Genomic DNA, 13,227 nt, shown 5'->3' with positions numbered 1-13,227 from the left:
GGTCCAGGGCTTCCTATAGGTAAAGGGGTATGCTAGCTTTAAGTTTGATTAAGCTAAATGCTTTCATTTTCCTTATTTTAACATCCTGTGTCAGCATGAGAAGGTGTGAAGTGAATAAAGAAATCCCTAAGTAATAATTAAGTATGCTATTGAAACTAGATCAGAGAGGATACCAGCTTCAACCAGCTTCAAACTTTTTCCTGTATTAAAACTCTATATTCATTTTATCTACCTGTGGAAATTCATAATGCAGTCCAGAGAAAGGACAATTACTTGCAACAAAATGTATGAGGAAAAAGAAGTCCCTAACTGATCATGCAACAGAGGCATTTAACTTTAGTGGACCAACAGGAAACAAAATTCTGCTACTGCTTGGGGAGAGGAAAACTCACTGAATTATTTAAAAGGAACTTAAGACATGGTTGGAGCAACATCCGCATTTTTATAATATTCCAGGACACATAATCATTACAGTCATGAAATTAAATGTTTATCTTATGAGGCAAAAGTTCATAGGTATCATAATATTTTCTTATCATTTCACATTGTTTTATGTGGAAAACCCCTCATAACCCATTGTTAATTTTTTAATACTTACAAGACCATCAAAAATGTCCCTCTGATGCACATGAATAGTGATTAATGTCTCATATTTAACTCGCTCTACTGGACTAAGGTCTTTTGTTGTCATATCTATCAACATGTTCAGAAGATCCAGGAAAAACTGGTTCGTCTTACGCATAACCTTTTTATCGTGCTTGGCAAGAGTCAAAGCTTCTTCTGAGTCTCTTGTCCAAATCATTTGGATCCCCAATAGCCCGACCTTAGGAAACATAGAAGTATACGCTTCATAATCTTTTCTCTTTCACCTAAAATGTACATTCGCAGACACAGAAAAACTAAAGAAATGGTTCTCCTACTATATGTGACACAGATCTGTGCCGTAAATCAAATCTCTCCTGATGGGAGAGAGTTTTAAAGCCCTTGCTAGTAGTTAGTTTGAGAGACAAAGGGAGACTTTCAGCTTTCGCTGCTGCTGCTAGATAGTTGTTTATTAAGTCTTATCAGAGAAACAGAGTCACTAGCATGACCCAGACACAGCACAGAATAGAGAATGCAGGAGAAAGCCCAATTATCAAGATTTACACAGCCTTTTAAAGATAATTTAACCAATGGTTACTAAAAACGTATATTATTTTCATTTTCCTACCAATTATTCAGTAACACAGCCAGGAACTGCGGAATTTTTTGTCCAATCATCCCAAATTACTGTAGAATATGGAGTAGTAGAAGAAGAAGAAGAAGGTTTGGAGAACAACAACAATCCTCCATTTTGATGTCTTTTGCTCTTACCTATTTACTACAAAGAGAAGCCTAAAACCTCTAAATTTTTCACCCTTTGACAATCTTACATAGTAGTCTATAACCTAATTCACACCATTGTATTTTCTAGTTCTTTTCTGATAGTAGGCAGTTTTTTCCAAGGTTGGAGGTTAAAGCAGTGTAGTTCAGGGGGATAAAAACCCTTCAAAACAGGCAAAGAAATATTCTCAGCACTCTGGGTTCCTACATATATGTATAAAATTACTTTTCATGCATTCATACAGAGGTCATTCAACCCAGGCATTTGTTTTGTGTGCCCCAACTCCATCCAAAAATGCATGGTTAAGTCTGTATTTCAGTCTTGTAGATACTGCCTACAGTGCCCTGCTTATACAACTGCTCAATATAATTTACAGTATATATATAAAAATACTATGTGTAACAAATAGACTTTATATAAATATTAACTAACCAGTGAATAATTAGTGCTTCAATTTGGAATTTTTTTCTGGTAATTCACAAACTCTTTATTCCATCTGCAACAACATTCACTTCACAAGTGAAGCTTCTACAAAGAAAATCATTTTCCCTCAACACTACCCTCAGTTTCAAATCTTTAGCAATACATAGCATTATCCTGAATATATGAACAAACATACAATTTTACTACTTTTCCTCCACTAGACAAGTATTAAGCTTGTAAAGAAATAGTGTTAACATCATTACGTTAATTTATTGCATTCAGCATCCTTTTTAAACAAGAGCTTTAGGGTAAGTTATCTTATTTTGGTTTCACCTATGTGAAGCGTAACTTAAAAGACTGAGATGATTCAAATGAAATTAAATGCCATTTTTGCATTTAACACTGGCTGCAACTTTGAATGCAAAGACAAGAAAAAAACCTGATACATATCTGTGAATAATTCTTCATTCATTTAACAATGATATTACCTGGGCTGGGTAAGTAGAAAGAAATTCAGTAATCTGGAAACTCGTTTCCTGGATGTCCATAGCTGCCTGGCGAATAACTCGATGCAGTGATTGCTGCGATTCCTTCAGGAGAGAACTGAGCCAAACTTCCACATTACCTTCAGCCATTACAGGTCTAGTCAGCTCTACAGTCTCACCCTCTCGTGAACTAATTGACAATATACGATCATATATCTAATGAAAGCAAAAATATCTTGTGTTTATAGATGTTATTTGTCTTTACAATAATTTGTATTTTTCTGCAATCACTCCATTAAACTGATTTAAGTAACTAATAAATTATATCAACTTGCTCAAGGAAATGTAAAGGCTACTAAATCATTACTTTGCTATGCAGAAAGGCTTTAAACAAAACACTGTCATGACCAAGGAGACAAAACCCAATATATTGACAATCCTGAATTTCACTAAAGTTTCAATGGCAAGCCTGTGCCATGTGCTCAAGGATGACCCTGCTTCATCAGGGAGGTTGGACCAGATGACCTGCTGTGGTCTCTTCCAACCTGACCCATTCTGTGATTCTGTGACAACATCCACTTTCCAGACACAATAAAGGAAACCTTCCCCCATCACTGGTGGGTAAATAGCCTACCAAAATTTACAGCATTAGAATCAAAAATAATGGAAACAGAAAAGTTAAGGAACATGGACAACCAAAGGAATTTCAAAAGCATGGGGAGGTAATTATTTTCTAAGAAAATGTATGTGTAAGGAAAAAATTTTGCTATCTGTTCTTGTAAAAGGTATAAGAAAAGTGTTTTTCAAACATTGTGTCTGAAGGCATAGTAAGGACAACTCAGAAACAGGAGAGACAGTAGATATATTTTTTCTTACAATCAAAAAATGAATGGAAAAGTACAAATACAGTCAATGTAAAGACAAAAGTTCATAAAAACTCAAAACCAGTACATGGGTTGGGTTTTTCTGAAATTTAAGCACTTGCACAAATTTTTGGTTTGCTATTCTACATGAAGTTTCACTATGACATAAATGAAGATATGAAACTAAATCTTAAATGAAGAAAACCTACTCAGGATCAAATAGTTGGTGAACGTGGTAAAACAGTTGAATGCCTTGTGCAACCAAGTAGCACTCTAATTTAGCAAGTATCGCACATTGCCAATGTGAGGGAACATAACACTGAGGTATGGGCAGCACATACCTGTTCATGGAACCTGACAGTTTTAATGTTGTCAAATATGTTCAGCAGATGTGCCTGTATATTGTGAGAATTTGATGCCTGGCCAAGAATTTCCAAGAGAGCAGGATCTGACACAAAGAAGAATCGTGGAAATAGCAGGCGCTTTTTCTCCAGGTACCTGCATTTTTTAAAAATTGGTACAGAAGCCGGGAGGGGGTAGATGGTAAGTGATTTAGGTTAATGTATACATCCTTTCCTCTTTCAAAGCAGTATTTCTCACCGTTTATTATTCCAATTTTTATCTGTAGCGATGACAATTTTTATCCATCATACATTCATGTTAAGCATCTGCTTTAAAGCTACTCTCTTAGTATCAGAAATCATTTCATGGAAAACTTTTATTATTTGCTATAATCTAAACACCAGTAAAAAGAAGAGAAACTAAACTGAAATAAAATGTTTTTACATGAACTCTTTCACTTGCTATTTACATCTCTCATTCTGAATTTCTCCCAGATCTGTGAAAGTGTGAATGGGACACAAATCTAGACTGTCTTCTGGATTGAAACTAGGCTAAAACCAGCTTTGTTTTCAACAGAAATAGACAGTGAGTGACAGCCACAAATTATCAGTGAATTGGTAGAAATTTCTTTGGAGGTGTTGTATTATCCTGCTAACTTGTTTGCCCTGTTCAACTGAATTCATAGTAGAATAAGAACATGATCTTTGCAAAGTTCATGGGACAGTACTTGAGCAATTGCTCTTTGCCTAGTTACAGAGTGCACAACCATCCGGCCGAGAATGTGGTCTCGTAGTAATCTTACCCTGTGAGCGATTTCTGACAGATTTCAAGCTGTTCCAGTAAATGTGGCAATAGCTGTCCCATTATTTCATCTCCAACACAGCACTGAACAACGTTAGGTGTTTCATGAGCTCGGGTCATGATCCTTACCCAGGATTTATCAATGTTAGAGAAACGTTTTGCTTCCTGTTGAAACATAACAGTGAATGTGGAATGGAAGAAATGGAGGCAGGAAGAGAGAAGAGGAAAAAGGCACCTGCTTGCAGGACCAGCACCCAGTAATCTCAACAGCAGTCTTCTCACTAGTAATCACATGTCTTCTAGAAATTTTTCAGCTTAGAAAAACGCATTTCTTTCTGCTTACACAATAGAGCATATTTTATACTTGGCTGTCAAGCCTGCTGCGTACTTCCTCTTACAGTCATTTTTAAAGAAAAAGACAGAAAACTTGTTATACTTGAATTGAGTGCTTCAAATATGAAGGGTTTTTTTCTAAAACTAGTTTGTTTTCAGTTTTAAAAGCCATGTAGGAAAGTTTAAGATAGGGATTCCTAGCTACTAGTATGCTAGTAGTAGGTACTACTAGGCTCAGTTACTACTAGGCACAATGTTGAAATACATATTTGTTAACAGCTTTTCAATCTAGAAATAAAAAGATCAAATAGATCACACAATTTTATTATTCTTTGTCACAGCATACTTTCCATTGGCACTGCTTGCCTAATTTCCTAGCAAGACCAGTTTTGTTGAATACCAAAAGAAATTAAGTTTATGTTACTGCATCAATCATGACATCACAGTTAAGTTTTATTCTTAAAATGTTGATAAGCAAACTGAAAAACTGCATGTCTAGAAACCTTTGGAAGCTGCTTTGCTATGTCACCACCAATAAAAACGGCTTCTAAATAAATCCACAAGTTCTGCACAGTCAGCCAGTTCTCAATGATATCTGTTGTGTTGGAAAGATAGTGCAGCCATTTCTGAATCTGTGCCTTGAAGGGGGTATTGTATCTACAGTTAAAAAAAAAAAAAAAAGAAAAAAAAAAAGACATTTCTTTATTTCAAGAAGAAAACAAGACTTTTGAAAAGCAGCTTATAAGTCACAGGATAAAGAATAATTTTTCTGCTTAAAATTTTTCAAGTGACAGTATAAAAACCTAAACTCAACTCAGCTAGTTGGCAGCTCTGATCCAACAGAAGAGGAATGGGAACAGGATTTCAATTTCACTCTAAGCTAAAGTGGTTTCAAAAACAGACTTGAAAGCTGTAAACTCACAGAGTTCCTGAGCTCTCCCTAAACTCCTGCTTTTGAGCATCTGCCTGATGATTGGGTTCCGTGTTCCTTATTTTATCTGTGTCTTTTGGCATGTGAAACCAGACAAACTGAAGCTCGCTTTAACTGGGATTTTCAGCACCTTTGGCATGAGGCAATGGCCTATCACAGGGGCAGAGTAGCAGTGGCTGTAATGCCTGAGGCATGCCTGCCACAGCCAGGTAGTGGTCTCCCTTATGTCCCCACTTTAATTAATGAAAACTGTCCAGTTGTTTATTTGGGAAATCTGAGCTGCATCTACATGTTTTCAAAAGAACTTACGGGAGGGAGATACATTAAATACAATAAGAACTAACCCATAAACAGTCCAAGGACAAGCGAGCTCTTAGGTTTTATCTAGATGTTTATTTACCTTCTCTTCTGTGACAGATTTGTTCACTAAAACAAAGCCTTTTGCTAATATTTTTCTCTCTCCCCCCATTCCTTCTCTCCCGTTCCTGTTACCTGTTACTCATGAGAGAACCAAGAATCATCAAGCTGTCCTCCAGGGTAGCAATTGTTTCTGATGTGCTGTCACCTTTTAAAAGAAGTTCCCCACGAGTTTTAAAGTTTGCGAAGATAAACGTTTTGTTATCCCATTCAGCTATCACTTGTTTTAACTTCTGCTCAATGTCTCTCTCTTTCACAGCACTTATGCAGATATCCTTTAAAGAAACAGGATGCCAAAACAAGCTATGAATGCTTCAAATCTCTGATATACAAATCTAGATCTTATTTCTTTAACAGTAGGTAACATTAGGCTCATGAGCAACTATTTAGTGAAAAGATCTACAGATATACAAACACCACAGCTAATAATCTGTAAACACATCACAATTTAATCAACTCTGGGGGGAATAAAATAATAACATAGTGACTACTTTTCATATGTTTAATGTCACAAAGCAAGGCACCCCCGCAAATTAACTCCTAGGCCAAATTGCATGATTTCAAAAAGAGAAGTTGATGCCACAATATATTTGGGTCATTATTTTATACAAAAACCTCAAGTGATAGTTCATTTCTCTGTCCTTTCTACAGAAATGTTTTGATTTCCTTCTTGCTACTGTTACTCCTATACTATACAAGCAGATTGTTTGATTTCATGTATCCACTTTTCTTCCTTCACAATACCTCTATTTCCTCTTTATATCTTAATAGCGGAGCTTCCATTATATTCCTCAGTTTGAATGTTTCACTCTCCACATCAAATCTGTGTTCAGTGAGATCTGTAATCTGTTTCCAGTGCCGAGGCATCATTGCTTTACTTGACATGTGCTCAAGCAATGGGCAACATTCACTGAAGTCCTCTATGGTCTTCATTAGGTCAAAAAAAGACTGCCATTCCTTTACAGCACGAGGGAGCTTACGGCACCTACGTTGAGATAAAGGAAGCTTTTTCGAAAAGTTCCAAATATTCTTTCTTTAAAGCCACAGTATATGGATTTAACAGCAGAACACATACCTCCCAAATTCAGGTTACCTCTAATCTAGAGCTTCTGTATGTGATTCTCCACATGAGAAAATCTGTTTCCAGTCTATTTCAATGACTGATAGCTGCATAGGCACCTACAGGCTCCCCTTAAGGAGTGTAGCTGCATAATTCTAATACACTCTGCACAAGTAGTCTTCAAAACCAGTTGACACGCTTTACATCTTGATTTAATCTTTTGGTGAGGCCGATGCTACGCACTGCTCTGAGCTCTAGAAAAACCCTGTTCCTCAGGGTTTAATTCTTTAAATTGTTTGATTCCTGGTATGATGAATAGTTCAGCTTCTATGCGTGCAATATAACCCATTTTGCAGAAAAACTGTTCAGCAATTCACTAACTTCCCTTTGACATCTAGTGTAAGTCTGTCTCTCATGAACAGCAATAGTACAACAAAAAGGTGAAACTTCCCTTCATGGACAAAATAAATAACAATTTTAATATATATTCCAAGCTGATTAAAAATGTTAGCCAAGAATCTGTCTAAGGAATGCTCAACATTTAGAATCTAAATTTTTTTTGATTTTATGACATTGGTAATTGTGGATACAAAAATGCTGCTAGCAAGGATTTTCTTGCTATTTTCTAAGCCCGTGAGAGACTTTTCTCTCTCACAGAAGAGGTAGCAGAGTTATGTAAACAATCAAACACCTGCAGCCTTGGAAAGTCTTGTTTATGGTATAGTAGAAAAATATTTTGACAATGGATGTTTTAGGATTCTAGCCAATCACCCCCAAGGGGTGGCTGATCCTTGTCCAATTAGACTATGAAGAAAAAAGTCTATAAAAGAGTTTGTAAAATAAATAAATAAATCAATCTTGCTGCACAATTCCTGCCTGCTGGATCTTCTCCTCCCTATGCTGCAGGACATGGTGATATACCCTAGGGTTGCAGTAATAGGTAATGGATATATTTTTCAACTTAAATTCACATTTTTCATGCCTCAGTAAATAAATACATGCTCCTATATGACTATTGGTGCTAATCAATTATAATCATATTCAAGAAGTACTTTAGGCAGCTTTAACACAGCAGTAGTTTCTCACCTATTCTGAAACTCCAGAAGTTCACTGTTAATTTTTTCAGTGTCTAATTCCGACCAAAGAATATCATAGTAGCCACTGATTGTATCAATGACACTGTTATATAGATTATAGAGTTTCTGCAACAGATTCAGTTGCTTCTTTATTTCAAGTAGTTGAGGATACTGAGTAACTGGCAAACCAAAAAGATTTTCTCCATCTGTACAAGTAATATATTTCCGAAAGAGATTATCACATCGATTCTAAGAGAGAAAAAGAAAAAAAATATTAAAAATATTAAATAATTAAATATTAAGTATCTGAAATTATTATTAGAGTTACATTAAACTAAAATCTAGGAAATAATGGAAAGATATAGAGAGATAATAACAGCTTACCCTGTCAACAGTTTTGTCAACAATTTTCCTGAGAAAAGTAACTTTTATCTAGCTTGGAGGCACATCTTTAGAAGCTGACAGGAAAGTCATTTACTTCATGTGGCACAGTGACAGAACAATAAATGCTAAGATTACGCTTGAAAGAGGTGAAGCATGACACACAGAGCAAAAAAAGGTGGATACAGCAAATTCTACCTCTTCAAGTATGCTGTGCAAATTCTGTATTGAATATTGGAGTAAGAATTACTACCAATAAAGCAGCAAAGAAAAGCATAATTTAATTGTCAATTGCAATGTAACTCAGGGAACATAGCAGGAAGTCAAATGAATAGCAGTATGGGAAAAGGAAAAGCATTAAAAGTTGTCATTGCAGGAATAGATGTTAATCATGATACAAAGGCAGATTTCAACCAAAAAATAAACACAATAATGAACACAAGAACAGCCTATAGCCAAATACACTAAACTTGTGGGAAGGTTCTCATCAGGGTATTTGTATCTAGTAATCATTACTCATTATCTATGCAGGCTTTCTGTTAACTCCTAAAAAAATTAGATTTAAACAGCATTCCTTGCAAATGCATAGAAAAATTCCAACTTAGTTTTCACTAAGTTAAAACAGACTTTGCCAAATCAGCAACCCTATCTATCAATGAAAATTCATTCAACTTCTGAGATTCATTCTCAGACCCTTTAGGTGTTAGCTCACTTGTAATAAGTATTGAGCTTTGTCTTAGAATTAACAGTACCTGGAATATAGTAAGCCTGTCACTGGCTTCCTGAGGTGTTAAACCAACCACCATTGGTCCATTCTAAAAGAAAAAAAAAACAACAACAACAACAAAGAGGTTAATTTAGAGAGTGAGAATAACCACGACTTATTTCTAATCAGCATTTTCTAAATATTAACTTCAAACCCTTTTGCAGCTTCCAGATCCCCTCCCCACATCAGATAACAACTGAACCAAGACTGAACAAGCACTTTTAAAAAGGACTAAAAGGAAAAAAAAACAAAAAAACAAAAAAACAAAGAAGGCAACTAATTGTCTTTTAATGCATAAAATTTTCATTACACTGTAAAAGCTAGGCAATCATTAGCAATCATATCTCCTTTTTTGAGTAAAAGCATTACTTAAAAGATGATACAAGATTAGTTCAGCTTCATTTATTTATATTCTAATGAAAAAGGTTATAAGAGCCTAAGTCACTTGTAATTTATCCAGCATCAGAAAATTCTTCTTTCTAACATAATTTCTCCTTAATCCTAGTCTTCACATTTGCTCATGCTAACTAGATGTGTTTCATAAACCTTAAATATCTCAGTTCTTAATTTTTAAGAACTGAATACCAGCATTACTCACTTCAGTCACATACAAAACATTTATCAAAGCCTGCCCTGCACTGGAACTCAAACACCATCTTAACAAGAATAGACCTACTCAGCAGTAGAGGGCCATCCCATTAATTAGTCAAATCCAAAAATTTTTCCATGCCCCCACTGCTCCTTAAAAATTTCTCTAAAACAATAAAATAGAAACACCTGCCTGATCATAATCTGAATAGAACTGTGCGCAGTCTTCAGTAAAAGTCTTCACAGCACTAATGAGCTCTGCTCTGAATTTTGGCTGCAAAGCAACAAGCTCATTCTGCACTTCATTTGCACGGATTAGCAGTTTTTCCCAAGTGTAGTGCAAAGTGTCCACCTTCTCTGTCTCTTCCTTGGCAACAAGTAGATCGTATTTGTTCAACATAGCGTAGGATTCCTGCCAGAATGTTGTATTAAGATTCATAAGGTGGCAACTTCAGTTGACATAAAATGATAACTTCATATACATATATATGTATGCTAACATTTTAAATTTTTAAGAATGGAGAATGATTTGTTAGAAAAAGAAACTGTTGCCAGATTTTGACAACAGCCATTATCAAAATCTGGCAAACCAATACCAAACTGGAAGAAACATCAGATTTTTTTTTTCTCAGAGCATTGATTTTCACTTGCACCACCAACATATGAACAGTCCACATACTGAAAACCCGAAGTGAATTTTCACAAAAACAAAACTGAAATTCACTTTCTGTAAATTAGAGCAGAGTAGGGTAGCAATGAACCTATGGCATAGCAGTTTCATTTGAAAACTCTTGTATGAAGTGGAATTATTTCCATTCATGCTTTCCAGTTTGATCAAATCACAAAAATGGAAATGTAGCTATCTGTCTACTACACCACTACGTGGAAAATATGTCAACCTCCCTTTAAAAAACCTGAAGCATCACTTCTTGTGCCTAGGGCCTCAAGGCTCCTGCTTGCAGAGTTGGAAGCTTATAATGAAGTTATGGGCAATCAGGAGTCATGAACATGTCTTAGAAAAAAGAATTCTACTGAAAAATCAATGGTGCATTTTGCCAAAATATAGCATTCTTAAATAAATACTCTGGTCAGGAATGCAGAGAAACAGTTACCATCTGTTTTTAATTCTGCCATTTGTCAGATGTTCAGTAAATGCATTCTATCATATTACCTTCTTTAAGGAAGTCAGTTGCTTTTGTTTATTTTAACCTATGGTATAGATGATTAAAGCAATCAATCTCGTATAGTCTGCTTAACATTAGCTTTTTTACTCCAGGCTTAGCTAAAATAAAAAAATTAAGAATCTCATTCCTTTTCATACAGACTTCTTCCACAAAGTATGAAAAGATTTCTTGCGTTAAATATCTGTATTCTTGTCTTTCTCTTACCTGCATCATTCAATTTCTCCACTGCTCACTAAACCACCTCTCACCCCAGCAAGTTTACATTTGCTCAAATCAGAAATTCACGCAAAAAGGTTTACAGGAGCCCAATAGGTCTGTCACTCAACATTTAACACATATTAAATCATACATTTTCAAAGGTCACTATTAAGCTTTAACCCAGACAATAACTGCTTTCTGAAACAGTACCCATACATGCAACATTGCCACTAGCTACCTCAATGGGCCCAATTTGAGAGTCAATAGAGATCTGCAGTTCTCTGATCTCTTTTAAAGCTGACATGGCTATTCTGATGTCATCCAGGTCCGTGATGCTGCGATTTAACTTCTTGCCAGTTTCCTCTATAAAAGTCAAAATCACTTCCATCTGTGTTCTGTACTTCTTATTGCAATGACACCCCAGCAAAGTTATCCAGGCTTTGGTTTCTGATCTCAGTGCTAGCTTCAGATCAGCTAAAAATATGAAACAATTAATAGATATTAGATATTGTAGATATTTTTAAAGATACAATTTAATCTTTTTTATTACATGTGTTCTCTTCAGTGCCAGTTCTGTTTTTTCAGTCTAACCATTCACATACAGAGATGATGAAATCACATGGACACCTTGAAGTGGTTTATAAAATTGCTTGCAATTCACAATTGCTTTCCTCCTCTTCTTCTCAGAATTTATCATCTTTTCTACTGGAAAGATCATCTAAAAAGGTTGAACAATTAATAGATATTAGATATCATAGGTATTTTTTAGGATATACCTAAAAAATAGAAAGATGAGGCTGGACTCCACACCTGTCATCTCGATCGTTTTACCATTATACAAACTTCTGTCCTATACACCATTAATGTATTGGTTAATATTCTCATCTAATTCTAAAATCTTTTCAAAAATTAATCTTTAAAAAAATACTGTGGGAAGGAAATTAGGAGTCTAATTATGAAAGCTGAAGAAACAAAATTTGATTATAGCATCAGTGGAACAAAGTAACTTAAATAGAAGGGGATTCAGCTGTCTCACTGCACGCAGCCAGGCAAGGAAAAAAGTAACGTAAACTTATCATCTTACTCCCGTGAAGCATGTACCCCTGGGAATCAGTGACAGAAGGATAGGCAAACATCTACCATCCACCCTGTAAGTGAGCAGAAGTATCCATGTGGGGTAATAAACTCCAGCTGAGCCTCACAGATATTCTTGTGTTAGTGTTTTGTTTGTATGCATTTACAGCCAAAACAGCAAATAGTCCTTCTCTCTCCCTTTCTCTTTTCCATTTTAATCTGGTTTAGCCATCCAAAACTAGGTCACATCTCTCCTTCCTACTGGAGTCAGAAAGTACATGTCTCTGGAGAGAAGCTGAACTCTACCAGTGTACAGTGCAATAGCTCCCACGCAGATGTATTCAGGCTCAGAATTGATTTTCATGTCCAGGTCTTGAAAATGCAGAATTTCAGATTCAAATTGAGAGAGTAATGGGTTTCCCACCATCAGTTTATCAATTGTTTCCTCCTTGTCCCTCTGCCATATATGGTGGTAACAACTAAAACTCTCCAAAGCTGTAAGAACCTCCTGAAAGACATTTACAAGTTCAAAGAAAGATTCTCAACATCACATATATAGGATACATATAAGTTCTTAGCAGCTGTTCATTAGAGTACACTAAGAACTCCATAGTGGAGCAGGTTGAATCACCTCACTAGACAAAAGGCTGCTGGTTAATTTATGCTAAAAGAAGTTCCATACTGATCACACATTGTGCCAGAATCTCTATGTTAATCACATCCAATTTATCAGGTCAGTTTAAACATTTGCCAATTAGGTGAATCTTCAGTCAATAAAATCATTGGAATCAGTGGGAAGTAAAGTTCAAAACTAGGATACAGTATACTTGTCTTTCCCTGCTGTTTATTGGGCTAGAAACTGAAACCTGAGCTGCAGGGCCCAACATAACAAGAAAAATTCACTCTCAAATAATGAAGCTATGAGACAATTTTTTATTTTTA

General features: G+C 35.7%; 1 protein-coding gene across 1 annotated transcript in view; it reads right to left on the bottom strand.

The window, feature by feature from the left end:
- The window catches only part of DNAH5 (dynein axonemal heavy chain 5), a gene marked incomplete at both ends in the record, with an annotated part of 113,823 nt that overhangs the window by 66,244 nt on the left and 34,352 nt on the right, over positions 1 to 13,227 (bottom strand). Inside the window, 12 exons of the mRNA XM_082303292.1 lie at positions 599 to 823; positions 2,275 to 2,487; positions 3,476 to 3,632; positions 4,279 to 4,442; positions 5,114 to 5,267; positions 6,034 to 6,233; positions 6,703 to 6,943; positions 8,105 to 8,343; positions 9,228 to 9,290; positions 10,023 to 10,241; positions 11,450 to 11,685; positions 12,592 to 12,793. Of these exons, the coding sequence (XP_082159418.1) occupies positions 599 to 823; positions 2,275 to 2,487; positions 3,476 to 3,632; positions 4,279 to 4,442; positions 5,114 to 5,267; positions 6,034 to 6,233; positions 6,703 to 6,943; positions 8,105 to 8,343; positions 9,228 to 9,290; positions 10,023 to 10,241; positions 11,450 to 11,685; positions 12,592 to 12,793 (2,313 nt within the window). The remainder of the gene's footprint in view (positions 1 to 598; positions 824 to 2,274; positions 2,488 to 3,475; positions 3,633 to 4,278; positions 4,443 to 5,113; positions 5,268 to 6,033; positions 6,234 to 6,702; positions 6,944 to 8,104; positions 8,344 to 9,227; positions 9,291 to 10,022; positions 10,242 to 11,449; positions 11,686 to 12,591; positions 12,794 to 13,227) is intronic.

Source organism: Coloeus monedula (genome assembly GCF_965178545.1).
Source record: "Coloeus monedula genome assembly, chromosome: 1".
In the NCBI taxonomy this organism is placed as follows: Eukaryota; Metazoa; Chordata; class Aves; order Passeriformes; family Corvidae; genus Coloeus; species Coloeus monedula.
Note: the sequence above shows the minus strand (reverse complement) of the source record. Positions and strands in the feature narration are given on the sequence as shown.